Source organism: Hipposideros armiger, unplaced genomic scaffold (assembly GCF_001890085.2).
Source record: "Hipposideros armiger isolate ML-2016 unplaced genomic scaffold, ASM189008v1 scaffold_33, whole genome shotgun sequence".
Lineage (NCBI taxonomy): Eukaryota > Metazoa > Chordata > Mammalia > Chiroptera > Hipposideridae > Hipposideros > Hipposideros armiger.
In genome coordinates this window covers 2,706,656-2,734,135 of record NW_017731383.1, presented here as the reverse complement: position 1 = coordinate 2,734,135, position 27,480 = coordinate 2,706,656, and the positions used below count along the sequence as shown (strand labels likewise).

Sequence of the window (27,480 nt, the reverse complement as noted above, 5' to 3'; positions counted from 1 at the left end):
GAGAGAACACCTCATTTTTTGACCCAGCCCATCTGAAACTATGCTGGGCGTTGTGTGATGTGAAGTTGCATGGAGCTAGTAGGCCAGCTGCTAAGTGGTACCATGGAGTGTACATCAAGGTGAGAGTAAGGGGAGGGGGTCGGGGGGAAGTGGGGAAAGGGGTCACATACACAGTGATGGAAAGCAACTAGACTTTGTTTGGGTGTTGAGCATGCTTAGCGGGCACACATGTTGAATTATAATCTTGTACATACGCCTGAAAACCTATAATGTTATGAACCAATATTACCCCAATAAATTTAGCAGTAAAAAAACTTCACCAATCTGAGCTGATTTCTTTTCTGGGCTTGACATCCTCAAAGCAGGTGTCAGATAAATAAGAGGGCCTAAAGTCCCCCAATGCTAAATGGAGGTTACAATTATTGACAAAATAACATGTTTATAATCAATGCATTGTCCTAGAAAATTGACTTGATGTGCACAAATGCATATAATAATTCTTCCTGTGGTGTGGTGCATCAATTAAAAAAGCAGTTATGTGTTGTGGCACCAAGGAATAACAGGGTCACAGCTCTCGTAAAATATATTCATGTAAACAAATAGGCGCCTGAGTGTGTGGCCACTGTCAGAACTTCTTGTTGAGCTTGTAACTGACTGACTCCCGGGTGAGGGGCAGTGGGCATGGGACAATCACTACGAAAATAAAGCGATGTGTCACAGTCATTCCAGGGCTGCCGAGCTCTGCCTCTAGCAATGAAGCTGAGAACAGTATGTGAAACTGTCAACATGTGTTATGGCCCTTGTGTTTGGGTAACACACATAAGGAGGGGTCACGGGCTCGTGTGCCAGGACCTGTGCACAAACACGCCGACTCGCGCGTCAGTCTTAATGCCCTTAAGACCCCCTGCCCTGTCCCCAAGGCTGGTCATTTGGACCCCCCTGAAATGCAGGGGAGGCACAACCTGCTTGTATTAGAACTACGAGGGAAGGAAACCATCCTGTGATTTGCCGACCCAGCCTTCAGGAAGACATAATTAAAACTGACTGCGTTTTAAGGAATAAAACGCACCCTGGGGTGGAACCCGCAACACACTACAGCTTCATACAGTTTTGCAAAGAAACAACTGTCAGGTCACGTGTCCCCTCAGATCCCAGCTGCCCTGGGACTGTGTTCGGGGAGGTTGGGTGAGCCGACAGTTGGCGGCGTGCCCTTCTCTGGTCGGGTGCCGCTGGGGGGCTGTGTCTGCGTGAACAAACAGGAGGGTTTGCGCTAGGCAGGCAGAGTACCTATGGGCTAATTTAATTACTTCAGTAAAGATGCTAAAGAAAATCTGCAGTTGTTTCACTTCCATCAGACACTGCGGATCCTGGGTGCGGGCCTTCGGGGGAGACCAGTACTTTTCTCTCCGACATACTCATTAGTCTATCTAATAATGAGAACGGGGAGGAGCTAACCTCTAAGTGTTTGACATCTGCAAAGTGGAAAAACATATTTACTGATGATTTCGACTTCCATAAAAACAGAGCCATCGAGAGGGTCTGTTCGGGCCTGGAAACACAGCCCCTTAAACATGCACTGTGTGTGGTAACCTCTAGCTCTGATATGCAACCGATGGGAGCTGGCAGCCCTTGGGCAGTGGGGGCACGCGGGTCAGGAGCGGAGGCTTTCACGGGGTTTGCGCAGACACCAGGAGAGGAGCCACCGCCCATGTTAAGGACCCGCCGCCTCGGCCTCAGGGCTGCCTCCTGCAGTTACCACAGAGATCCGCACAGGTTCATCATTGGGCCGTAAACATTCACTCCCCGCTGAAATTGGCCATATAAATGCCAGTGACTGAAAAACAGTTTTGTTTTGTTTTCCTCAACTGAAGAAAGGGAAACAGGTGAGGGTTGAAAATTGAGGTAAGAGTGACAAGCATCCCGGGGGTCGGCTCGTGAAAGCCGCCTGGGCAGCAGCAGGGCGCCGAGGACACGCACCGTCGTCTTTGGTCCGCTCCAGCAGCAGCGGCGAGCTGGGGACGCCGTTGCCGATGCGCGTGAACGCCAGCACCTGCAGCTCGTAGAGCACGAACTTGCGCAGACCCGCCAGCAGCGCCGACTGCGTGTGGTTCCCGCGCACCACGTGGCTCCTGGGCTCGGCGTCCAGGTCTTTGGCCCGGAACAGAATCTGCAGCATCAACACAGAACCAGCGGCATGAGGACGCGAGCGCCGCGAGGGGCCTCGGCGGGCACGGGCCTCCTCGCAGGCCGGGGCCAGCCAGCTGCACCTCCTCCCCCGGCACGGCTGGGCCGGAGGCCCGCGGATCTAAGGTCCATAGGTCGGCATTTGGGGGAAGATGGCCACGGAGCAGAAGGGTCGCTGGCCCTGTGACCCCGCGCCGCTGGTGCGCTGGCTGCCTCGCCCCGATCAGCAAGGTCTGAACACCCGGCGGCAGCCACGCCAACCACAGCCATCAGAACGAGGGCTCCGTGAACACCGATGTGCCACCTCCTACCGCAGCAGCCAGCAGCCCCCTCCGTTTCCCGGCTGATTGGGCTCCTGCCTCAGGGGAGGGGCTGCTGTCCACTGGGACTTGGGGCTCAGCCCCCTGCCGCCCACTCTCCAGGCACCCCCACCCCAGTCCTCCCCACTCACTCAGATCTCACCCTCCCTGAGCTGGTCCCTAAGGCCAGTGACCCCGAAGGCCGTGAAAGGCAGGGGTCACCAGGGAGCACTTTGAAAATCGCTCGGCAAGCATTTTCCTCCAGGGCCCAGGTATGTGATGCGGAGTTTTGGTCACCGATCCCACTCAGAGGGGTCGCCATGTCTAATGGCCTCTCTGTGTCTAATGGGGCCATGTGGCAGCAGTTGGAATTCCCAGGGACGGGGACAGAGGAGAGGGGCTGATGCCATGGAGAGCACAGAGGAGGCTGCTCCAATCTACGCAGCAGCGGTGACCACGGGGGGGCCTTCCTGGCCGGTCCAGAGACCTTCATTCTGCTGCTGGGGGAGGTGACGGGATGAAAACAGAAGCAGGTGTTAAGGGCCCGGGCCAGTGCATGTGACACTGAAGCCAGCACGGCTCCCGGAGGCCTGGGAGGGGTTCAGCCCTTACCACTGACACCACTGCCCAGGACTGACCGGCGATGACAGCACCTGTGCAGACGCATGCACACTTACCTCATGGCACTTGGCACTTATTATGAGCACGACACGCCTGGTAGAACGACCCACCTCACTCTCACGCCCGCCCCGCCCACTACGCCCATTGACAGGGGCTGCAGGCTTGGACTGGAGCAGCCGCTACTGTAGAAGCCTGCCTTTGGCTGATGCTAAGAGGTTACCCCTGGTGCCTAATCCCCAGTCTGTAATGAGGCTTCGATGAGACAAGAGATGTGAACATCAGAAAACATGCTGGTGGCTGATGGGAGTGCCGTGCAGGAACCCTTCGCAGCCGACCCAGAGGGATGTCGCCTCAGCACATACCTTGTAACCCAGTATGAGCCCGTTCTGGTCCTGCTCCGGTACCGAGGCCCATGTCAGTAAAATCTGGGTCGAGCTGACAGCCACGGCTGACACGTTTTCAGGGGCGGCTGAAGGAACTGGAAGGAGTGAGTTAAATAGATTGGTACCCGAAGTCTGAAGGCTTTACAAGTGCAAGTCCAATTTTTACCCAAATAGTCAAGTTGCCCTTGAAACAGCAATGCATTCTGAGCAGTTTGTAGCAATCAGACTAAACCTACAGGGATGTGCCAGAAACGTAGGTCTCTTTAATATTAAGAAAAAAATCCCACAAATCCTGGGTAGTTAGGAGCTCAATTTCATGAGCAAGAAGGCACTGTTTGTATATTAACTTTCAGGGACTGCAGGCTTTATCTCAAATAGGAAATCCTCACTTTCAGGCTCCAGTTCACTGACATCTCTAAATGGGGTATTTTGAGGGGGACAGGTGGGGCTGGAGGGAGGGAGGTGATGTCGTGATCTCCAGGAAGGGGAGGGCTGGAGGGGTCACTAAGTGCTAATGGCCACGTGTCTTCAGACTATCACACGCAGTCTCCACCATAACCCTACGAGCTGGGGATCGTTTCCCCAGTTCTATAGACAGAGGAACAGAAGCTGGAGAAAATCGCATACATCCCACTTACATGAAATGCTTTTTTACAAAGAGATAAACTTTTTCTTCCCAAATATGTCACTTGAGAGTCATTCATTTGGTTTTTCATTCAACAAAATAATATTAATTTGAGTAGTTAAGTGTCACAGAAAAAGAATATTTATAACCTCAAGTTTACCCTCTGACGGGGAAGGATGCTTGCCACACGGGCCATGTGGCACCCCAGTGCCGTCCAGTGGTGGCCCCCCAGCGCCCACTCCTGCTCTGTGCTGGGCTCCCCCTGGTGTCTTAAATCCCACATAGCGGTTACCTGGACAATGCTTATCATCTGCTTATTTTATAAAAACACAAGAGACGAACTCGTATCTTCAATCAACTGTGAATTAAAGGAGTCACTTTCATTAAAAGAAAAGGGAAGCCTACAATTTATCTGGCTTAATTTTCCAACTTTATATAGGATCAGAAGAGAACACAAAATCTACTATATGCCCAAGATATTAGTGCTATGTTCTAAAAACTCTGTCCTTGTCTGTAAAAAGAGAGGCCATCGTCATAGCAACACAACTGGTCCACCTCTCAAATCCTTAACTGCTTCCTGCGGGTCAATCTTTGAAACTGTAAGTGCCCAATTCTCAAGACAGATTTATAAGTAATCGCTGATTTTCTAAGATGTGGTAATATGTGCATCCATTTACTGGTGGGCCATCCTCAGCCTCAATGAGGGCGGCCGGGTGATTGGAGCAACTCAGACACGACGCTCAGAACACGGCCGATTTCTAACAAGGTGACAGCACAGAAACAACAGCGTTCAGGATTATAATTTCAGCTGATTCCAGCTCTACCAGGAGAAAAACTGTTTTTAAGATTTGGGTAAAAAAAAAAATTTACCCATTATCTATTGGACATACATTCAACTCCTTTTCCACTGACATCTTGTTTTGAGAGTCTTAGAAATTCCCTTTCATTAAAAACAATACCATTTAAAACGCTGTTTTCTTCCCTTCTTCGTCTGTACTTTCCTCCACAGCATTTCTCACTGCTCAGTTAGCTGCTACTGGATTTTTAAGGCCCCATGTATCCTTATATCATAAGATGCCATGAAACCAGTTAGATTGAACTTGAAAACCGTAAACGTCATTGCAGCGAGATTCCGGCTGTCCTGCTCCATGTTCCAGCCTGGCTTCCAGTGCCTGCACATGGGGCTCGTGTTAAGTGCCAATGGTTGGCTGTCTTCCCCGGGTGACACTATTCCAGACGGGTCAGCAGCTGCTTCTCCTTCTCGGCACGCCCCCGTCCAGTGGCGCCCTCCCTCCACCACTGGGCCCTGGCAACCCCTTCCTCCTCGCCTACCCCTCCCCACCTCACAACGCTGGGCAGGGCCTGGCGGTCAGTTCTCCGCAGGGAGCTCTCTGCTGGGGAGGGTCAGTGGTCGGCTTTCGGCAGGAGTGAGGAACAGCAGACGTCGGAACTGCTGCACCGACGGGCTTGCCGGTGCAGGCGAGGGGCTCGTGTAGCACCATTAGGAGGTGGCGGCCGGCAACACTGAGGGGTGCCAAGAGTGCCCCGGGGGGAGGGGCCGGCATCTGAGCACCAGGACCCTAGAGGAGGGGCCCTGAGCAGCCCTCTCCCTGCACTGTGAGCAGCTGACATCTGAATCCTGAAGTGTGAAGATCAATAGCCCCATCATTCAATCTGCGATGAGAACACCTCCTGAACCCAAACTCTTCTGCCCAGCGGGAAGTGCGTGGGGACAAAATTTCCAATTGAACATTCAACTACAGTTAGAAATAATTGTCTGTAGGCCACAGCTGTCAGAAGGAGCGGGTGTGACGCCTGACGAAGCAAGGCTCCAGTGGCGAGAACAACTCTTACTCCAGGTCAAGACCAAGACCCTTGTCAACAGTGAACGGTGAGCGAGTGTGACGATGCTGAAGTGGGCCAGCTCTGCCTGGGGGCTGCATGTGACTCCGCTCTGGCCACACACGTGTGTCTTGGTTTCTATCTAGGGCTGGAATTGCGGGCTCACAAGTGCCTGCGTGTCTGAGGAACTGCCAGGCGCTTTCCCACAGCAGCTGCGCTCCCACCAGACATGCGTGAGGTTACTTTGTCCACATCCTTGCCAGCACCTGTTCCGTCCTCCTTGCGTTTCAGTTTCATTTGGGCCATCTCAGGGGTGTGATTTACACTTTCATCGCCCTGATGGCTGGTGACGCTGCACACCCTTTCATGTGCTGTTTTGGCCACATGTCTGTCTTCTCTGGAGAAAGGTCTACTCCGATCCTTTGTCCAGTTTCCAATTGGATTTTATTGTGCAGTTGTAAGAGTTTTTATAAATACATATTCTGGGTACAGGTCCCTTCACAGATGTATGATTTGCAAATATTTCCCCCCATTTTGGGGGCTGTTTTGTTTTAAATTTATGGTTCTTTGAAGCAAAAAAGTTTTCATTTTGATGAAGTCCAACTTGTCTTTTTTTTTTTTCTCTTTTGTTGCTTATGGTTTTGGTGTCTGGAACCAAGTTTAACATTAATGTCTCTACTGAGAGTTTCTGGACCATTCACATAGAGTCGGGCCCAGGACGGAGTCCAGGCAGACACAGAGGAATTTCCCTGGGTGGATACTTTGAGTCTCCTCTTTCAGAGAGGGTGCAGTCTTCAAGAGCTTTGTCTTTACACAGGGTCTCCGTTCTACCCCCTTGCCCCTCCCCCATGGACCCAAGGCTGAATGTCCCGGTCCTGGGTGGGCGTCACATTCCGAGTCCTGAAGCCACCAGGACGGCCCCAACCCGACCCACAGCGCCAGCTCAGCACCTACCGTTCCAGCTGTCTGTTCCCTTCATGCCTCTGACACCTGTGGATTCCCGTTTTTCTTATAAGCACATCAATAAATTTTAAATGTCAACAAATTATATTTCATCCATAATCTTCTAGTGTTTTTTAACAATGTTTTATTGATCTGCCTATTACTGAAGTTCGAACTATCCCTTGGAATTTTCAAGTTCTCCTCTTTGCCCGGGGACTCGGGGGAAGCTGCTGGAAGGCGCTGGTCGCCTCGTGCCTCCTTCCTGTCCCGCGTGGGCTTCCGGGGACCCTAACGGACCCCAGCCCCACGGGCTGAGGGAGCATCCTGGGAAACTGCTAGGCCGTGGCAGAGCTAAGAGAACAGAGCGGGCACATTCACGTAATGGAGACGCTGGTGGAGGGAAAGAGAAGGGCGAGCAGTAACGTGGACGCAGGCAAACAGGAGGGAGCAGGACTTCCTGGGGGGCGGAGTGGGGGGGTCACTGCGCCCTTGACCACGGCCTAGCTCACTGTCTCAAACATCCGACCTACCCCTGGCCCTCATCTGGGAGGAGGCCACGAATGGGTTTTGAGCACCATTTCTTACAGCTAAGCTGGTCTGTAATTGACAGCCCCTTGATATGTCACATGCATGCTGTGACACCATCAGGAAGGCGCAGTGAGTTTCATCTTTAAGGACTGTTAGCAGCACTCTTCTCTTCATGTTTCTACAAACTCAAACCAGGCCCGTGAGGGTCTCCAAACCACTGCGGACGGGTCAGCCCACCAAGCCTGGGAGGTTAGAGGAGCACAGCTGTCTTCAGCACACGGCCCAGACCACTGAGTGTTGACCAGAAATGCTTTTGCTTTCCTTCCTGGTCATTAGCCGGAACCCCGAGTCTGATGAGCAGAGGGGTGGGGGCCGTTTCTGGACAGGTTTCAAGGAGTAGGTGTGCCCATTCTTTGTTCTTTCTTCTCCCCCTGGAACCTGGATGCAGTGGTCATTCGTCCTACAGGACAGCAGAACCTGGGTCCTTGAGTCACCTCATGGAAGAGAGCCGCCCAAAGAGGACACCCATCTCAGATGGCAATGAGTGAGAAATAAACCTCTATTGTGCTACAGCGATTGAGCTTCTGAGGGTCTACTCGTTAGTGTGGGCCAGCCTATCTTCTATCACACACTCTACCTTGTCAAGAGGAAGTCCTCAGTACCTTGGATTATAAAGATGTCTCTTAGGATTGCTATACACTCTTGCTTTTCATCACTGATGGTGGAAATTATTCCTAATTAAAAAAGTAACAATGTGAGTCCAGCTCCTGGTAGAATTCATTATTGGTCTCAAACTGGCATGGGGTTCTAATGAAGTTTTACGTAAATTAATGTTGAGGTTGACCTAACTAACTACTGGGTTAGGACTATGCTCGTAGACACAGGTAGGGCGAACCAGCAAGGAGCCAGCGAGATTACGGGGGGCTGAGTTCCATCTCTGGGAGACACGGTGAGGGGCTGCGTCTCACCTGACTCCCGCGTCCGTCCCCGCACCACCTGGCTCCAGGGCCCGGCCCCGATGGCGTTGAACGCCTGCATCTGCAGCTCATACTCGGCCCACTCCTCCAGCTCCTCGATGGTGAACTCCCTCTCCAGCCGGTCGTTGATGACTTGGGCCAGTGCGGGAGCCTGCAGGTCGGGGCGCCAGTACTTGATCCTGTAGCCCACTGATTCGGGGTTCCCGTTGTACTGGGAGTCAGGTAGGGGCTGCAAGAACAATGGTCATGGTAAGCTACATCCCAGAACGGTCACCTGTGAAGGTCTTTAGGTGTGGACCTGTCTCATGAGGCCAATTCCACGGCAAATATTTCCTGGGGGAATGTTCTTAGGAACTTTACTCTGTTTTTCCCTAGAACTTTCCTTCTGTTAATTAAATGAAATCCTGTCAGTAAATGTGGCTGGACGTAATTTCTTTTAATACAGTTTGGCTTAATTTTGTGGGGAAGTGTTCTGATTAAATATCAAGCTGGCTGTCTTACAAATACTGAGCATTGGTTCCATGTTGACCTAGCTTAAGAACTTAGAGGTCCAGCCTGCAGCACCCCGACTTTCCTCCCCGCAAAGACAACTCCACAGTTCCAAGAAGCCCGTGAGTACTGCTGCTAATTAACAAGAAAGCCTGGGCTGGTCTGAGATCCAACACCAGGGCTAAAATGCAATACTTTTTGGTTTAATGATGAGATTAGCCTTGACTAGAACAAAGCCATGGCTAAGAACTGACTAAGCTCAGTGTGCATGTGCGCGGCCTGGGAATCAAGGCCCCTTGCCCTCCTTGTCCCCCTCCCCCCGACTCACCACCCAGCGCAGCCGCAGGCTGGTCTCACTCGCGGTTCGGACGGTGATGCTGGTTGGAGCCACATCAGGGGGGGCCTGCAGTGTCTGGATGACCCGGGATGACTGGCTGAAGGGGCTGGACCCCACAACGTTCACCTGCCTCATTCGAAATCTAGAGGCCGAACCAATGGCGACAGTTATGCCGCAGCAAAAGTCATGTGGAAAAGCAGAAAAAGCGAAGCCTGACAAAACCCCCATGACTGTTTCTCAGGGAGGGAGGTTCACACATGTGTCCACTTCTATCATAAAAGCCGCTGCTCACGGGTCCCCTTTCCACCTGGTTTCATTAAAAATGCAAATTTCGCAGATGGCCCTTTTCTCTTAAAAACTGCAAAGAATGGTGAATCTACTGCAAATCAACGTTGCAGAGTCCCAGTGGAAGCGTAACTGAGCGGGTGATGGGGCCAGAGATCTGTGTCATTAGCTGCAGTCGGCTGAGTCCAGTTGACGATAATATCAGGGGATCAGAGTTCAAGTAGCTACTTAGCAGAACTGGAGCTTTAGAATGTCACCACCAAACGGCAGCTTTGAAAGTCCAATGTCTCTCTAATGACTAAGGGCACCCATACCCCGTGCCCTGTTGGTTCAGGGGCGGAGCAGTGGCCCCCAAATCTACACGGTAGGACTTGAACCCCGTCCGTCACAGGCCATCAGCAAACCAGACTCGTCTCTGTTTTCTGGGTGATAAAACGAGGCTGGTGTGAGATGTAGTTTAAAGTGTATGTTCCCGTTTTCAGTTTTTTATGCTCTGTATCCATGTCTACAACGATCTGAATTGAACTTACATACAAGAAAGATGCCCGAAGCACACACACATTTTTATCACAGAGGCCGCATCAATTTACACGAATTTAAGACAGGGACCCTGGTCTCTGATTGCAGTTTCTGATCTTAGAAATAATTACATAGCAGATACTAATTTCACATGGTAAGTATCGAATCCCAACAGCTCATTATATGCTAAATGTTTTTCTCTAAAAACGAGTGTTTGGTATCTCGATTCATCTGCTCTCATCTTAGAAAGGATGACAAAATGAATAGGAGCTAAACAGCATCTGTCATTAGGATTTTTTTTGTGTTTTGTTTTAAATGCCCTAACTGGTGCTGTACTGAAAGAATATTCTTCACAAAGACGTAATTCCACCTTTTACTCCCTGAATTAGTCATTCTTGGTCTTTTATTCCCTGATCTCATGAAATGTATCCGTCCTGGCAGAGCAATGATATTATCAAACTCTGCATCTGGTGATAACTGGAAATTGCATCTCCTTCCCTGATCTTACGGGAAGTTAGAACTACTCTAACAGCTCGTGATCCTCCAGCTTTTGTCAGGACAAGGATTTACTGCCTGGATGAGTTTCAGGGTCAGAGGCAAAAGGGCACATGGCATGTTAACAGCCTGATTAGTGAGGCCGGAGCGCCTGGGCCCTGGCAGGGGACTGGAGGGACGTCACCAGATCACCGCTTGGCTCCCACATGGCACGTTCATGGTCCCAAGAGGTCGCAGAGTCCGTAAAGAGAAGCACCGCACCTCTGACTGGATGACAGTGAGCCACGGCCATCGGGCGGCTGGCCAGCTGGTGCTGATGGGAGGAACGCTGATGATCAACCACCCGGGAAGAACCTCGCCTGGAGTAACACTCACCGCACACTGTGCTCCTACAGGGTCGAGTGACTGTCACTGCCACTTGGAAACGTCTCGCTTACGTGCATGTAGCTGGGTTTTGCTACAGCAGACGGAAGTCACCTGAAGGTGCCCGCTTCCTCCCGTGGGGGTTTGTCACCGGCGCTCTCACCTGTAGTGAGTGTATGGCGTGAGGTTTGGGATCTGCAGCATCTGGGCATCAGGTTCGTTCTCCTCCTCGTAGAGGCTGAGCCACTCCTCCTCGTCGCCGATGGCTCCAACCTGTGGAAAGGGAGACGCTGGGACCGGCAGACGGGCCGCGGGGGGCTGGGCACAGCCACCGGCGTCCCCCACATGTCGGGGCAAACTGAGTCCCCCCCACACCCCCAGCGTGTGCCTTGGAGAGTCAGGCTCTTGTTTTCCCACCACAGTCAGGGCCTGGGTCTCCAGAGGGCTGACCCGAGAGTGAAGCCACTGGAACAAACATCTGAGGGCCTGGACACCCCGGGGGCTGGAGAGGGCCTCACGCGGCATCCTGTCCTTCCTCCCGGTGACAGTGGGGACTCGAAGAGAGGCCCAGAAAGGGAAGACTTGGCCAGGATCCCACATGGCCCCAGGTGGCCGGTGTCTTTACGTCGGGTCCAAGCCGTTCCCACCACATGCTGACAGGGGCTCAGGCTGTGTTCCCACCCTGCCCCGTTCTGCCCCCAGCACACGCCAAAGGCACCACCGCTGGCTGCGACACGGGAAGGCCCTTAGGCAGAGCAGGACTCGCGGCTGCCCTGAGAGCTGCACCTGCAGATGTGGGGGCAGAGCTGACCACCCCCCCAAACACAATCGTGCCCTTGTCAGGCCACCAACAAACCCCCTTGGGGTGCCCTGTGAACCTCCCAGCAGCCCCCTCACCCGAGTCTCTGGTAGTGTCTTCAGGTGGCTCCCACCCTCCGTGGACCCCCGTAACCTGACCGAGCCCTGCCACTCATGATTTCCTGTGACTGCCCACAGCAGCTTCTAGTACTGCGCGCACCAATCTGACCACACGTGGCCTCGCCGGAGCCTGCCGTGGCCACAGGCCAGCCAGAATGCCCTCAGAGCTCTGCCCTGCAGGTGTCTGCATCCCGGTCCCAGGCACACTCTGGACCTCGTGCAGGTTGTGAGGCTCTGGGGACCCAGGGACACATGCAGAGGGACGGCTGTGAGCAGAATCTTGGGCCCAATGAGCCGTGTCGAGGTGGGTCAGCTCAGGGCCCTGGGCCTTTCACACTTCATAAATGACTTAAATGACAGCAGAGGATACGCGCTCATTAAGTTTGCAGAGAATCCAAGCTGACAGGCAGGTGATCGGAGGTCAGCGCAGAGAGTGCGAAACGACCTTGGGAAAGAGGACAGATGGACACGGAGGACGAGGGAGACAGGGAGCTCGCATGCTGGGTGGCAAGTGCTCAAGAAAACCAAACGCAAAATGCGAAGCTAAGTTAAAAACATGAAAACGGTTTGGCAGTTCCTCAAAGGATTAAACATAGAATTACCACACGACCCGGCCCTTCCACTCCCAGGTATACACCCCAAAGGATTGAAAACTGGTTCTCTGATAGATACTTGCACCCCATATTCACAGTGGCACTATTCACAATCGCCAAGGTGGAAGCAGGCACGTGTGCGCCGACAAACAAATGGATCAACAAACTGTGGTCTGTCCACACAACAGAGTGTTACTCAGCCATGAAAAGGAATGACGTGCTGACATCCTACAGCGTGATGAACCTCGAAAACACAGTAAGTGAGAGCAGCCAGACCCCTAAAGCTGCATCACTGATGTAAGGTTCCATTTCATAAGATACACAGAGTAGGTAAATCCAGAGACGGAACACAGGCTGGCATTGCTGGACGGGCCCCAAACTGCCTGCTTAGAGATGACTGCTGGTTGGTCACAGGGCTTTTGCTTTGCCGAGTGAAGGGACCGTAACAGCCAAGGCCACACTTCCTGCCCTCCCACCCACTGCTCCGTCTCCTCAGAAAAGACCTGGATTTGAATGGGTGCCAGTCACTGACAAGCCCAGGTGGGCGCCGCATGGCTCATGAGGCTCTGCCTGCCACTTGTCCCTGCATCCCAGCCTGTCACCACCTGCAGGCATCAGGGTCTCCAACACCTGAACCTCGCAAAGGCCCGGTCCTCGCTCCAAAACACGCAGACCCCTTCTGCTGCTTCTCTGAGCAGCTGGCCGACGCCTTCAGAACCTGCCTCTGGGCCTTGGGACATCTCCATGAATGGAGGGGCCCCCCCTGGCCCCCCACTGCTCCCCAACCCAGCTGCCAGGCATGATGTCCTAACTGTGTGCCTTCATGGCATCTTCTCGGGCCTCCGACACAGCACTGATCATCTGTCAGCGCACCCAGTTAAAACCTGACTCATACAAGCACACAAGGCGTTAAAGATTCATTCTGCTCATTACTGAGGGAGCCGGCAGGGTGGTGAGGCTGGTTCCGAGGAGGGTAGCAGAGCCAAGGTACGTGGAGTCAGCGAAAGAAAGAACGCTGCCGAAGATTGCCGTTAGAAGGAAGACTGGTTATAAGACCAGTACGGCTGCAGCCTCCGCATCGGCACCTTCCAGTCTTCTACGAGTGAGCACCTCATGTTACAGAGCCTGGGCCAAATCAGAAAGGGCAGGTGAGACACAGGTGTTGTCCTGAGGGCAGAGGAGCCTCCACCAGTCTTACTGACAGGCCCAGGACTGCCTGCCATCAGCACACTGTGGCCCGCTGCCCACTCCTGTCTTTGTAAATAGTTTTATTAGTTTTATTGTTCACTGGTTTGTGTGTTGCCAGCAGCCACATCCACAGCAGGGCCTCATAGTGGCCGCAAAAACCATCTGCCCGAAAGCCTAAAGGACCTACTATCTGGCCCTGTCCAGTAAAAGCTTGCCTGCCGTGCTTGAGGGTCCCACCGGAAGGGCAGCCGTGCTTCTCCGGCCTCATTCCGAGGTCTGCCGCACTTGTCACCTTTGTCCCATGAGTGCCCCCGAGGCAGGTTCAGGATCTTACTCCTCACTGTACCCCCAGCAGCTCCCCCAGGGTCCAGCCCAAACTCGGGACCCAACCTGTTGGTTTAACATATGAATGAACGAATATACAGACGACCGTGTGCATGATTCCAAAATCAGAATTGAAAACGGGTCATCTTACACAGAGCTCCAAAAGCAGATTATTACCGAAAACAGTTTCACTTACAGACCTCTGGGGGAAAACATAAATTTCTATAATAAAAGGTTTACAGTTTGATCTAAAGAGACCAAGATTCTTTCTAGTAAGAAACAGAGGTCCTTTCATACTTGCTGGGCCCCTCTGGCGCTAGTTAGATTTCAAGACCATCACGAGAGAGTATTCTAGAAGTCACTGGCTGTTCACTAACGATGCACTGGCACAGAGGGCCGCAGAACTCTTTCAAGAGAAAACAAATCAGAGCTCCGTGGGGAAGCTGTGATTTTTCACGTTCTTTTCTTCTTTTCCCTTTAAAGCTAACAAACAGCACTTTATAATACTTATTATAAAAGCAGAAATGCCACACATCTCAGATGCCTCTCAGCAGGTGGTGGTCAGCCGTGCCCACTAGGCTGTGGTGCCACCCTAACGCACCAGAGATGTGGCCCTGCCCACGTGAGTGCCACCAGGAGGGCCCCGGGCCGCCTGCCTCCATGTGGGGGTCCCGGGCCGGGAGGCTGGGCCCCTTTGCACACAGGCTCTCAGTAATACTGGGGTGTGGGTGGGGGGAGGGGGTGGGAGTGGGGGTCGGGGCAGTCACAGTTGTCTGCCTGGGGAAGCCCCTGCAGTCAGTGGGGCCTCAGAGACGCCAGCTGGAGAGCAGCCCGCTGGGGCAGGGCCTCAACGTCCCCACCACAGGCCGTGGTGACCGCCCTGAGCTCAGCACCGCAGAGGCCAGGAGGTCAATGGCTGCTCAGAGGACACTCATTAACCTCATCCGAAAGTTAACTGCAAATGGAGAGGAAGCAGAGGAAACGGCAGCCTACGAGGGGGGAGGGGCAGACTGGCCAGTGGAGGAAAGGATGCTCCTTTCATCCAGAGCTAAGAGAAGGAAAAAAGACACTCCAAGAACTCATTCCGTGGAAGCCTGCCAAGCCAGGGCGCCCTCTTGGCTGAAACTGTGGTGTCAGCAGGAAAACTTGCACGTCAAGCAACTTGCAGTTAGCAAGTCCCCTCTTGTTCTGAGGGGTGTCCCCAGCAGAAGGCAGCTGGAGGGTGGGGGAGGGGGCAGATGGGGCAGATGGGGCAGCTGCCCGAATCAATGATTGCTGAATAGCTATTCTTGATTTCAGATAAACACTTGCTGCCTCTCACTTTGCAAGTCCTTTTCATGTGTAGGTTACGATCTCTAAAACGTGCTTGGAGATGTCTGTCACGCATGCTGAGGGGGTGGCACTGGTGTCCGTCCTGTCTCTCCCATCGGACACAACCTCTCTCAAGAACCATCCTGAATGCCCACACCTCCCTGTGTCTGAGGTTGGATTTGTGTCACTTCCTCAGGTCCTGACGTGCCAGTGAGGACTTGGGCTCTGTCACTCATGAAGTGAGGTATGTGGGGAGTATCGGGGACGGCACGGGGCGTGTGTCCCAGCCTATCCTGCCTGTGTGACGCTGGGCACCTCAGCCCTGGTATCTGTAATGTGAGGACAACAATGACCGCCCTGCCCGAGGGTCCTCGGGAGCCTCTGATGGGATGAGCAGGGTGAAGTGCCTGGCACAGCCCGCCTCGTGGCACCGTGCTGACACCAGGACATGCAGTCCCTCAGGGACACTTTTAGACAGATACCAACTAGCCCCTAGTAAGCCCCCCCAGGCCTCCACACAGCTCTAGCTCCCCTTCCGGGCTCGCCTCCACCTGGTCCTGCTCACACACAGCTGACCAGGCAGTCACTTAACCTCCCCAAGGGTGTATCAGCCACATTTCTAGATTCTGCATTTGATGTCCTGACATCCAGGGCTCTGCTGACCCTGCAGGGACGGCCCCTCCCAGGATCAGCCGAGTCCTAGAGAGAGTGAACCTCTCACCCAGGAGCACACCTTTCAGATGCAAACCCACCGGCCCAGAGCTCACACCCTCCTCTCCTCCGTGGGCTCTCACCCTCTGGCCACTGTCCACCTACCCTCGTCACCCAGGGCCGGTACCAGACAACCAGGGACAGACCTGTGCCCAGAGCCCGCTGGAATTGTCCAATTCGCCAGTCCCAAGCCTGTCACCCGGCCTCGCCCGCTCCTGCCACGGAAACCACAGTGAAGGCTCTTATCCCCGTTCCCCTCCCTCGGCCTCCTGACGCCCCTGGTGCTTCCCTGAGTGGCCCTGCGTGACATGGTGTGGGCCTTCCTCTTGGGAACTGTGAGTAAAAACTGTCTTTTCAGTGAGTCATCTCTGATCTGTTGGCCTCACTGTATCTGAATTAAAATGAAGTTTACATTTTAAAACAATAGGTACCATGCAGTTTCCTAACTCTAAGCCTTTCACTGAGCTATTCTCTCTACTTGGAATGTCTTCCTCCCCATGAAAATATTGTTCACCCAACTTAAATCTCACCTCCTATGTGGAGCCTTCCTTGATTGTCCTAGTCAGTCGCTCATTTGCTTTCTGACACCGTCTTAGTATTTTTTATAATTTTCACAAGCCTCATTTCTATCCATCATTAGGCTACGTCTCAATTGTCCCGCCCACATCCCCCTCCCCAATTTTGAGTTTCTGGAGGTAGGGACAAAAAGTTTTCCATCTTTATTGTCTAGTTCATAGAGTGATACCTGAGGCCTATCAAACAGCAGGTGCTTAATAAATGTTTGCTGGATGACAGTGACACAAATATAAAACCTAATGACCGGAAAGATGAAAACACACAGGTAAATCTAAAAAGCCAACAACAGAATTAGGAAGAAAGCATCTGAGCAGGCCTCAAAAAGGGCGTGAAAATATGAGTCTCGTAAAATTTCATTTGGTTTGACAGTTGTGATTTATATAAACATTGACCTCTATTTCCTGAAAATGACATTTGTGGTAAAACACTTCCCTCAGTCTGACTTGAGTTGTCACTTAGGCTGCAGTATTTTCTTCTCTTGTGGTATTTTTAAACGTCTCATAATAGAACCTAAAAGGGTCTGATAGACTAATGACCAGAAGGGCCACCTCGCACCATCCGTCTTGTACAGATTTCCTGTGCCGGCTGAGGAGTCAAGGAGGAGAGTCACTGTGAGGTGTTATTACGGACAACCAGGCAAACAATAAACGTTCTGAAATATCCGAGTATGTATTTCATCGTCACCTGTTAGTCTCCAAGGCACCTGAACACTTAGGTCGTAGATCACCACCCAGAACACGGAAGAAACCGGTCTCGGCCGGTTTACCAGATGACCGTGTCATCACTGGAGGGGCCATTAGAACCAGTGACAGTCCTCCTGTGCACTTGAGACAGACGATTCAGAAGTAATGTCACTCTTCTTATGATGAAAAGGAAATTCAGCTTATTATAATTGAAATGCTGACAGAAACTTATCAAAAGGCCCACAAGCAGCCTTAACATCCCTCTGTAATGAGGGAAGGAGATATAATTAGTGGTTAGAAATCCCCAACTCCAGAGCTTGGAGATAAAAACAATCTGGCCTCTGACGCTGCAGGAGACAACACTAGAACTTCTTTGCCCCATCAGAGATAGCAGGTAGGCAGCGGGACAGTTACAGAAACCAAGGATGTGCTTTTTAAGGGTGGAAACTCTACTGGGAAATGGAGACCATTGAGAGCTGGCTTTGACATGTTTCAAGCTGTGGGGTTTTTCTTGGTTCCATTTGAATGAATTCTAGGTACCAGCAGCTTGACTCTGTGGACTCTGAGCGCTCGAGCAGGCCGACTTCCGGCCCTGGAGCACCGACCTCCTTCCGAGCTGCACGCCCCCACGAGCCCGGGGACTCAGCCCTCTGACCACGACACCCACAGGGAGCATCAGCACTGCCGTCAGGGGAAACCAGAGGCTCCATCCATCCCCTAAACTGTGCTCACAGGTGAGTAAATCAGCAAACAGGAAAACGAAACGCCAGCCCTCCATTCATCAGCCCGTGACCCGGCCCCTTGGAGGAAGTTCACTTGGGAAACAGACTGTGTAGCCTACACCTCTGACCTCGCCAAGGAATGTGTCACTCCAGATGACCTCGCTTCCACACTGCCGGGCCACCTGGGGCATCTGGGAGTGCCTTACCTGCAGGCTCCCAGGCACTGAGCGCTCCGTCTCCACTACTCTTTAGTTACCGAGAGACCAGCACTCTGCAGGCGTGTGCTTGATTTTATTAGCTCATAACACTCTCTAAAACAGTTCCTTTTAAGAAAATGGCTACCATTACACACCAATAAGCGCTAAGTGGGTTTTTTTTTCCCCTTCCATTTTCGGAATGGAAACAGTTTTATCTGTATCCAAAGTGTTACCACCAGCATCTTCATTACAGAGCCCTGCTCAGAGCAGCCTTTGAGAAGGCTAGATATGATCTCAGTGGTGAGAGCACAGCAAATGGCTGCGAACGGCGGGGGTTTACGGAGGAGCCACGCTTGCCGACACGAATGGCAGATGAAAACACATAGAATTTGCATTCTCCCCTTTTATGGAGCACCATAAAAATGTGGGAAGGGACGTTTTGCTCCCTCTACAGTCAAAGGTTACTAATTAAGCAAAGCATTACCGAACCAGAAACACCTGTAAAAGCTGCTTTTTAAAATTGGAGCCCACGTCAGCTTATTACAGGGCCTTTCAAGGGGCTCCGCGATGATGAGATCTTTCATTCCATAATTCACCAACGATTGCTCCAAGTAACACAGCCTTCTTGGTGCACTTTAAAAATGGTCAGAATTGGAAGGAACATTTTTTGTAAAGAAGATATGATTGAGAAGTGGATCAAAGGGAAAAGGTAAAGGCTGTACTGCAGAAGTGTTTTGGCCGGACGCAGGAGGCCACTCGGCGGCTCCCTGCTGAGTCACGTCTGTGGCACCTTGCGGGGGCTCAGCAGTCATGCTCATGGGCCTCCACACCCCCTTCTGCAGTGCCCTGAACAAACGGCTGTCGGTTACCTCCCTGCTCTAATGTGCTTGGTCCTTAAATGGTGATTCCCCACTCGACTGGGTGCCCCTGAGTCTTTACTCCACTCTGAATTCCAGCCCACGTCTGGCAACAACCACTTCTTGGATGATAGACTGGGCGAGGGAACTCTGGGGTCTCACTGCAGCATAGCGAGTCTGGTGTGGCTTGCATCCATTCAGAGGGAATTTGGCGTGGAGTGCTCCAGAAGGCTTCATTGATGCCACGCACAGTCTCAAGGGCCCCGCTGTTCTTAGTCTAGGAGAGACGGAGCTTGCCTGGACCAGAGGGCCCGCCGAGGTGTTCTTGGAGAAGCAGCTGGGTGAACTCAAGTGAGGCTTCCTGGAGGACGACATAACGTGGGAGAGAGACGGCGGGAGGGGGAGAGGGACTGTGTGTGTGTGTGTGTGTGTGTGTGTGTGTGTGTGTGTGTGTGAGTGGGGGGGCCGGAGGTTGGAGAGACCGTAACAGATATTAAAACATATTTTAAAGTCTCTATAATTAAACAATGTGGAATTAGTGCATGAATAGCCAGACTAATAGAACAGAGAGAAAAGTTCAGGAATAGACCTAAGTGCGTATGGAAATTTAATATCACAAATCAGGAGGAGGTAAAAAATGGACTATTTAATAAATGGCTTTGGGACAATTAAAAAGCTATTTGCAAAATGATAAAAATGAATTCGCACCTCACTCCATTTATAAAGACAAATTCCAAATGGATGGAGACCTAAATGCAAAAGTGAAACCATTAAAGTGTTAGTAGAAAATTGGGTGAATTCCTTTACAGCCCGAGAGTGGGGAAAACCTCTCTATGGCTCAATATCCATAAAGCATACAAGAAAAGACTGATAAATTAGACCTTATTTTTTTTTTTGGTATGTCAAAGAATTATAAACAGTGCTGTTGAGATGCAAAATGTTGCAACCTGTAGCAGAGGGATTGGGTAAAGTCTAGAAAATTTACGTACAATTCATTGTTTGATCCAGCAATCCCACTCCTAGGAAGGTATCCCAAAGGTTCAGGGGCAAAACCACAAGGCTGAAGACACCCTTTAGGCAGAATAATTCCCCCTCCCCCAAAGATGTCCACACCCTAACTCCTGGGACCCGTGAGTACGCGTCACCTTCCACGGCAAAAGGGACTTTGCAGATGTGATTAAGGTTAGGGCTTGGAAGGAGGGGATTACCCTGGACTCTCTGGGTGGGCCCAGTCTAATCACAGGAGCCCCTAAAAGTGGAAGAGAGATGAGCGGGAAGGAGGAGAGAGTAGGAGCCTCAGAAGGCCACTGCTGCCTGTGGAGGTGGGGGAGGGGCCAGGAGCCAAGCAGTGCCACCCGCCAGAGGTGGGGCTGGTGACAGCCAGCTCGGCTCCACCGCACAAGGATGAGGATTCTGACAGTCAGGTGAAGCAGCAAGGTGACGTCCCGAAGCCCACAGGCAGGAATGCAGCCCTGCCAGCACCTGTACTTCAGCCCATAAAACCCAAGGTGGACTTCTGACCAAAAGAGCTATCAGATGATAATACTTATGTGTTGTTTAAGCCGCTAAGGTTTTGTTCATTTGTTCTGGCAGCGATGGAAAAGGAATGCACATCCTGACGTCCATACAGAGGACCAGCTAAATGAACAGCTCTGGCACCTGCACGTGGGGGAGGCTGCAGCTGCGAGCTGGCGGAGGGAGCTCTGTACACACACCGTGCACGGCGGGCGGAGGCTGAGCTGTGAGTGAAGGAAGCACGGTGCACAGGCCAGGTGTGGGGGAGGTGCGGGGGATGTAGCTGCTTATGCAAGAGCCAAGGAAGGATAAACCCAAGACCTAAAATGGGCTTTTGGAGGAGAGAGGCCACAGGGCAGAGAGAGAACGGCAAGTGTGAACTTCTTGGAATACACTTTTTATAGTTTTGACTTTAAGACCACGTGAGTAAGTTATATGTTCAAAAATAAACTACATTGAACATGTTTTAACATTTGTTAAAAAGTAAAATGGGGCCGGCCGAGTGGCATGATGGTTAAGAGCTGGCTTGGGATACCAGAGGGCCCCGGTTCGGATCCCACATATGAGGGCCAGTGACACTGCCCTCCATAGCTAGGATGCTGAACAACAGCTCAACCTGGAGCTGGGCTGCCGGGAGTCGCTGGTGATGGCTTAGGCTGCAGCCCCTGCTGCAGTGGGTTGCCATGGGCTACCGTATGTAGCCCGCAGCCAGCGTGAGCGGCCAGCAGCCACCGTGAGCGGCCATCCAGAAGCCGGTGACTGATCTGCCTCGCCCGGGAAGAGCGCAATGATGGTACCAACTTGGGCCAGTGAAGCAACGTCCTCCACAACTAGACTGAAGAACAAAACGACAGCAACTTGTCTGTTCCCATTCCCCCAATTCCCCAGCACTGTTCCCATCCCCCAATTCCCCCCCCCAAAAAAAAATCTTAAAAAAAAAAAGTAAAATGATTTTTAAAGAAAGCAACCACTAAAGATTGAAGCAAAAGAACAAAACAAAAACCCTGAAGTGAGTGAATCTAATTTGTATTAAGTTGGTGATATAGCACACAGAGAAAGGAATTTTAAGACTTTCGAATTCAGTATTTTGACTGTCCATCCGCAGTGGAACACAGTCTAAGGGTAAATCCTTAAATTGCATTCAGTAGTCTTATTGTTAGTAGTACCACTGAGATTCCAATTTTGAAACTATATACAATAATAGGATAAAGATAATAAGTAATTATGTTAATATTGCTAAAAACACAATTTAATGCAAGGGAAAGGGTACTTAAAACATAAATTCAAAGTGAAGTAATCTTAAATTTGAATTGGAAATATCAGTATGAACTCATGATGTTTCAAAGAAATGGGCATTTCTCCTGTGCCCACTGGAAAGGTCTAGAAACAATGACCAGCCAGTAGCAACGAGCATCCCTCCCCCAACCCTTGGTGCCCAGACTGTGGTCCTTAAAAGTTATTTGACACTAATGGGAACCAGCCCCCCACCCCGCAGGAGTGGATCCCTTTGTGCTTAGGGCAGGAAGGCACGAGATGACCCTAGGACATGGTGTTGCAAGGAAATCATCAAAGGTTAGGAAGCGCATGTCGAAAGGCCTGGAATGTGAAAGGCTGCCCACGGGCCAAGATGGGTCAGCTTTAGGCTCAAAAAGAATCATGGCTGCAGAGACTGAAAGTCACTGAACGTATAAAAATCTATGCTTTCATAATGGTACTCAGGAAGAGACAGAGCAAAAAAAAGAGCAAGAGAAATCTGTTTAACACGGGGTGTAACCGGGCGACCAGTTCCACGCTCCGAAGCTGGGAATTAAAGGGAGAAGGCTCAGCACCTATCCTGCCTCCCTGTGCTCAGGGTAACTAACTAGCCTGAGGGATGCGGGGAAATGAGGAAAGACTGAGAGAAAAGCACCATTTTGAATATCTTAAGAAAATAATTCAGGCCCTTAGCTACAAAGCTGATGGAGGAAGCGACCAGGCAGGGATCAGGCTGTGGTTTGGTCTTGGTGTCCCCAAAAGTGGGACAACTAGACACAGGTGTGCTCTCACTGCTGCAGTCTGAAGGGGCACAGCACCGCCAGAAAGCGCGCTCTAGGATGACACGACAAGGTGGAAACATCCGGTCAGGTTCTGGGATGGACTTCCAGTTTACAGGAGACATGGAACAGAGGAACAAGGAGTCCAGGCGACCTCTGCAATGCAGGACATTACAAGGGACAACCGAGAGACAGTGACATGGGGACAGAGCAGGGTCTAGGTGAAAAGAGACTTACTCTACAGTGACAGAAGGCTGATGGGTGGGCAGGGCTGAGGGGGGGCCCCGGGGAGGAGTCATGACCCAGAGACAGGTGTGATGGGTGTGGGCCTTATCTGGCCTGTGGGGAGGGTTCTCACAGGCATGCAGACTTTACACCCAAGTCAAAGCTTCTCACAGTGGACACTAAACACATAAAGTGCATTGTATGTCAGTTATACCTTGATAAAGCTGTTTAAAAAATTTTAAACGATTTAGGACACATGACAACCAAATGTATAATATGAACTTTGTGTGGGTCCTGTTGTCTTTAAAACCATAGTACAAAGATGTTTTTGGAAAATTTGGGAAAATCTGAATGTGGTCTAATTTTAGATGATGCTAAGGAATTTTTATTAATTAGGTGCGATGATGGTATTACAATTATGATAGAAAGTATCCCTATCATAACATCCAGTTTATATGGGTGGGAGGCATAGGAACAAGTGCACAGACCACAGGTGACAACACAGATCCAGACCAGGAAACAGCCTTCCGAGCCTGCCAGGCACCCTCTCCCGCACTGGGAACCACAAGACGCCCGGGACCCAGTGCTCGAAGGCCAGGGGTTGATTTTCCTTCCGGAACGGCACCGAAGTGGAATCCTATGGTGTGCCCTCAAATTACGAGCCTGGTTGCCTTTGCTTATCATGTTTGTGAAACTCGTCCATATGGTTGTGTGTACATGCATTTTGAGATACAAGCTGAATATTCGGTGGTAAAATTGCGTGGGGTCTGAGATATGCTTTAAAACTCTCCAGGAACACTACAAAGGGAGAGAGATAAATCTAGATAATAGACGAACTAGGTCACGGGCATCGGGAGCTCATTACAATATTTTCTTTCCTCTTGGGTATGTTAAAAATTATATTTAAAATATAAGTAAATAGGTTATGGGGCAGAAGCATAAAGCAAACACTCGGGGGCAGAGAATGTGCTTGAGTTCACAACATCATTCCCTTCTTGGGCAAACGAAACGACGCTTCCCAGGCTCCCTTGGACGGAACACGGCACAGGTGGTGTGATCGTGCCTGGCTCTGGAAGCAAAGAATAAAGCTCTTGGTGGTAAGCCATCAAAGCACTGGTGTTTCTATGTCACCACGGCCTGGCCCCACCTGACACCCAAGTCTAAATCCGGCGCAGCATCCTTGGCACTCGCTGTGCTCAGCCATGAGGTGGCCCCATGACACCGGGGCACCCACATGCTCCTGTGCCCCTTAAAGTGCTCACCCAGCTACTTCTGACGGACTTGAAGATGCTAGAATTGATCTTCATGAGACATCACCATTTTTCTCCTATTTAGTGGTCCCCCTTATCCTTGGGGGGAGACATTCCAAGACCCCCAGCGGATGCCTGAAACCATGGGTGGCACCAAACCCTATATATACTGTGTGTTTCCCCACACGTGCACACCTGTGATAAAGTTTAATTTATAAACTAGGCACAGTGAGAGAGTAACAATAACTAACAACAAAATAGGATCGGTGTAACCACGCCCTGTAATGAGAGTTATGTGAATGGCTCTGGGGCCATTATGAACGAAATCAGGGTGACTTGAGCACAAGCCCTGTGAGATCAGGGACAGCAGATCTGATAACTGACGAGGACTAAGTGACTAACAGGTGGGAGTGTCTACAGCGTGGAGACGGTGGACACGGGATGATTCACGTCTTGGGCAGCACAGAGCAGGATTGTGGGAAATTTCATCATGTTACTCAGAATGGTGAATAATTTAAAACTTAGGAATTGCTCATTTCTGAAACTCTCCATTTAATGTTTTTGGACTGCAGTTGATGGCGGGGTAATAGAAACCGCAGAAATCAAAACCGTGGGCAAGTGGGGACTGCTTTAGTTTCTTCTACGCATTTTAAAGTTCGCTTTTATAATTTTGGTTTTCATTCACTGGGGATTTATTTGTTGAGTTAGACGGGAGGTAAGGAAATGCTGTTATTTTTTCTAAGTTAATAATTGTTCCAGCCCCATTTATTGATCAGTTCCAACTAGTTGGTTCGTACTTTTAGAATCTTGCATAGGTTTCCAGAAATGGTTGCTTAATGAGAACTTTGAATATGTATATGGGATTTGTTCCTTAACTTCTGGCTAATTTCCAAGAGTGAATCGTCTTACAATAGAGTATGACTACAGTCATGAAAACCACTACTTTGAAACTTCACTGCTTCTCATAATTTGGCACTTTTCTCCTGCTGTTATTCAAACATGGAACAGTGGCTGTGTCACCCTATCTCTGACTCACAGCCCTCCAGTGGCTCTCCATTGCTTCTGAGTGACATGAGAAGTCTTTCTAGGACTGTGTGATCAGTCCTGGGGTTCCTGGCAAACCCATTTCCCACCACGCTTCCCTCCCCTCCATTCCCCAGCCTTAGGACCCCCCTGCTGGCCCTCGAACAGAAAGCGTATGTTCCGGTCCCAGCAACTGGACCTTCCTTCTCCCAAGAGAGAAATTTCTCCTTTACAGCAGAAACTTTGCCAGTTTTTGTTTACGGTTTTATCCTTTATGCCTAGGATAGCACCTGGAAATACACATGCTTTATTAGTATTGTTGAATGAATGCATATTCATTCATTCACTCATTCGATAGATGATAAGTTGTACCAATTAATCCTCTTAGTATGTTTGGTAGCTGATTGTGATACAGAATTAAAAAAAAAATCAATCGACTATGCTATCAAATTTGGATACCTCTTTGGAACCCACTGGAATTCTCACCCTTATTACCACTCCCAGCGTCCAGTGAGACTCCAGTCTAACATCTCGGCTTCCCTTCTCTTCCCACATCCTGTCCGCAGCACCCTTGTTGTCTCCGGTCTGTGCGTCTCATCCTCCAAACACAGCTACCCCGAAATCCACCCCTCCATCAGCTCCAGCCACTGAGCGATCACTGCAAAGGCTCCGCCAACGTCTCTCAAATACGGGTCCCAGAGCACGGCTCTTAGGAAACCCCAGCTCCCGCTCCGGTGACACGCATACCTGTCCCTCAACGACCCATCTGGAGATTGACGTCTTCCCGTCGTAGCCCGGCCGGAACTGAAGAGTGGCTGAACGGGGGCTGATGTTGGAAATGACCAGATTGGATGGGGCCCCAGGAAGCTCTAGAGACGAATGAGAGGGAGGCAGAGGTTTACATCTGTCACAGCAGAGAAAACGCATCCAGCAGGTCAGCAAGCAAAAGTTTCAAAATGCATTTGTCCCTGAAAAATATTTGTTTTCAAAACCATGAAAGTGAGGACATAGCTTCACTGGGAAGATGGTCACAGCGTGATTCACACTTAGTAGGGCCACCTGCTAGGCTCTGTACCATGTGAAGTGGCATTTGGGGACAGTAATGTGGCCTCCTCGGGAGTAAACACTAAAGGTGGGGATCGTGTATTATTCATCTCCATTCAGAGCAGGTACTTGTGGGACAGATACTTGTTGAATGAAGAAAGGATGAACGAGTGGCTCCTAAAAAACTGAGAATTGAGTGTTTGTCTCCTGTGGATGAGGCCGTGAGGCCTTGGGAAGCAGCCGAGGTGGGATGGGGGCGGCCACACTGGAGGCTCTGGGCAGCATGACATGGGCAGGTGGGCGGCTCCTGAGCCTTAGGCTTCCTGGTCTGGTTTCCAAGACAACCACATTCAGGTGAAACTGCAGGACTTGCCCACTCTGACTGGGTTCAGTTGCTCTGGCAACTACATGGGGGGAGGCTGTGTTCTGAATGCTTCCGCCCCCGCCCTCAGAAGCTACCTGTGAATTAGGCCTCGTGTTGCATAGAGACCCTTCAGTAAGCTCCTCCCTGCCAGGGCCTGTCCCACTCAGAAGTGAAAGACTGTGACTTCAAAATGACAGCTCTTACATGAGTGTGCAATGCACAACACTCTAGAGAAAGATAATGGGGTAAAATGAAGGAAAGGGAGGCAGTGCAAGGGGCAGAAAAGGCTTTCAGGCTGCACGTCTCCCGAGGAGTGGCCTCCTGTTTCGCCGCTGCTTGGGGCATTGAAAACCCAGGCTTGCGTGGGGACGCTGAAACCACTTTGACACAGGCAGGGCTCTAGGACCTCAAGGGTCCTTTTCCCATGTACTTTAATGAATTTGAGGCAGAAAATGTTTAAATTGAAGGACAAGTGATGCTTCTTTATATTTCTCAGCTCTCGGGATTTTTTTTTTTTTAAAGATTTTTATTGGGGAAGTAGGGGGATAGGAACAGTGCTGGGGAATTGGGGGAAGGGGAACAGACAAGTTGCTGTTGTTTTGTTCTTCAGTCTAGTTGTGGAGGATGTTGCTTCACTGGCCCAAGTTGGCACCATCATCGCGCTCTTCCCGGGCGAGGCAGATCAGTCACCGGCTTCTGGATGGCTGCTCACTGCGGCTGCTGGCTGCTCACGCTGGCTGCTGGCCACACACGGTAGCCCATGGCAACCCACTGCAGCAGGGGCTGCAGCCTACGCCGTTGCCGGCGACTCATGGCAGCCCAGCTCCAGGTCGAGCTGTTGTTCAGCATCTTAGCTGTAGAGGGCAGTGTCACTGGCCCTCATATGTGGGATCCGAACCGGGGCCCTCTGGCATCCCAAGCGAGTTCTTAACCATCGTGCCACTCTGCCGGCCCACTCTCTCGGGATTTTTAAAATAGTCCTTCAGTCATTAATGGAAGGCAACTTCAAGCACGCAAATAGAATACAGCCCCCAAAGTGGTCGCCGACACGATTTTG

At 51.1% G+C, this 27,480-nt stretch overlaps 1 protein-coding gene across 1 annotated transcript in view; it reads right to left on the bottom strand.

The window, feature by feature from the left end:
* The window catches only part of SDK1 (sidekick cell adhesion molecule 1), a 688,889-nt gene that overhangs the window by 81,227 nt on the left and 580,182 nt on the right, over window positions 1-27,480 (bottom strand). Inside the window, exons 21-26 of the mRNA XM_019637402.1 lie at window positions 25,763-25,884; window positions 11,053-11,162; window positions 9,219-9,369; window positions 8,393-8,630; window positions 3,467-3,582; window positions 1,978-2,167 (exon numbers count right to left, since the gene is read on the bottom strand). Of these exons, the coding sequence (XP_019492947.1) occupies window positions 1,978-2,167; window positions 3,467-3,582; window positions 8,393-8,630; window positions 9,219-9,369; window positions 11,053-11,162; window positions 25,763-25,884 (927 nt within the window). The remainder of the gene's footprint in view (window positions 1-1,977; window positions 2,168-3,466; window positions 3,583-8,392; window positions 8,631-9,218; window positions 9,370-11,052; window positions 11,163-25,762; window positions 25,885-27,480) is intronic.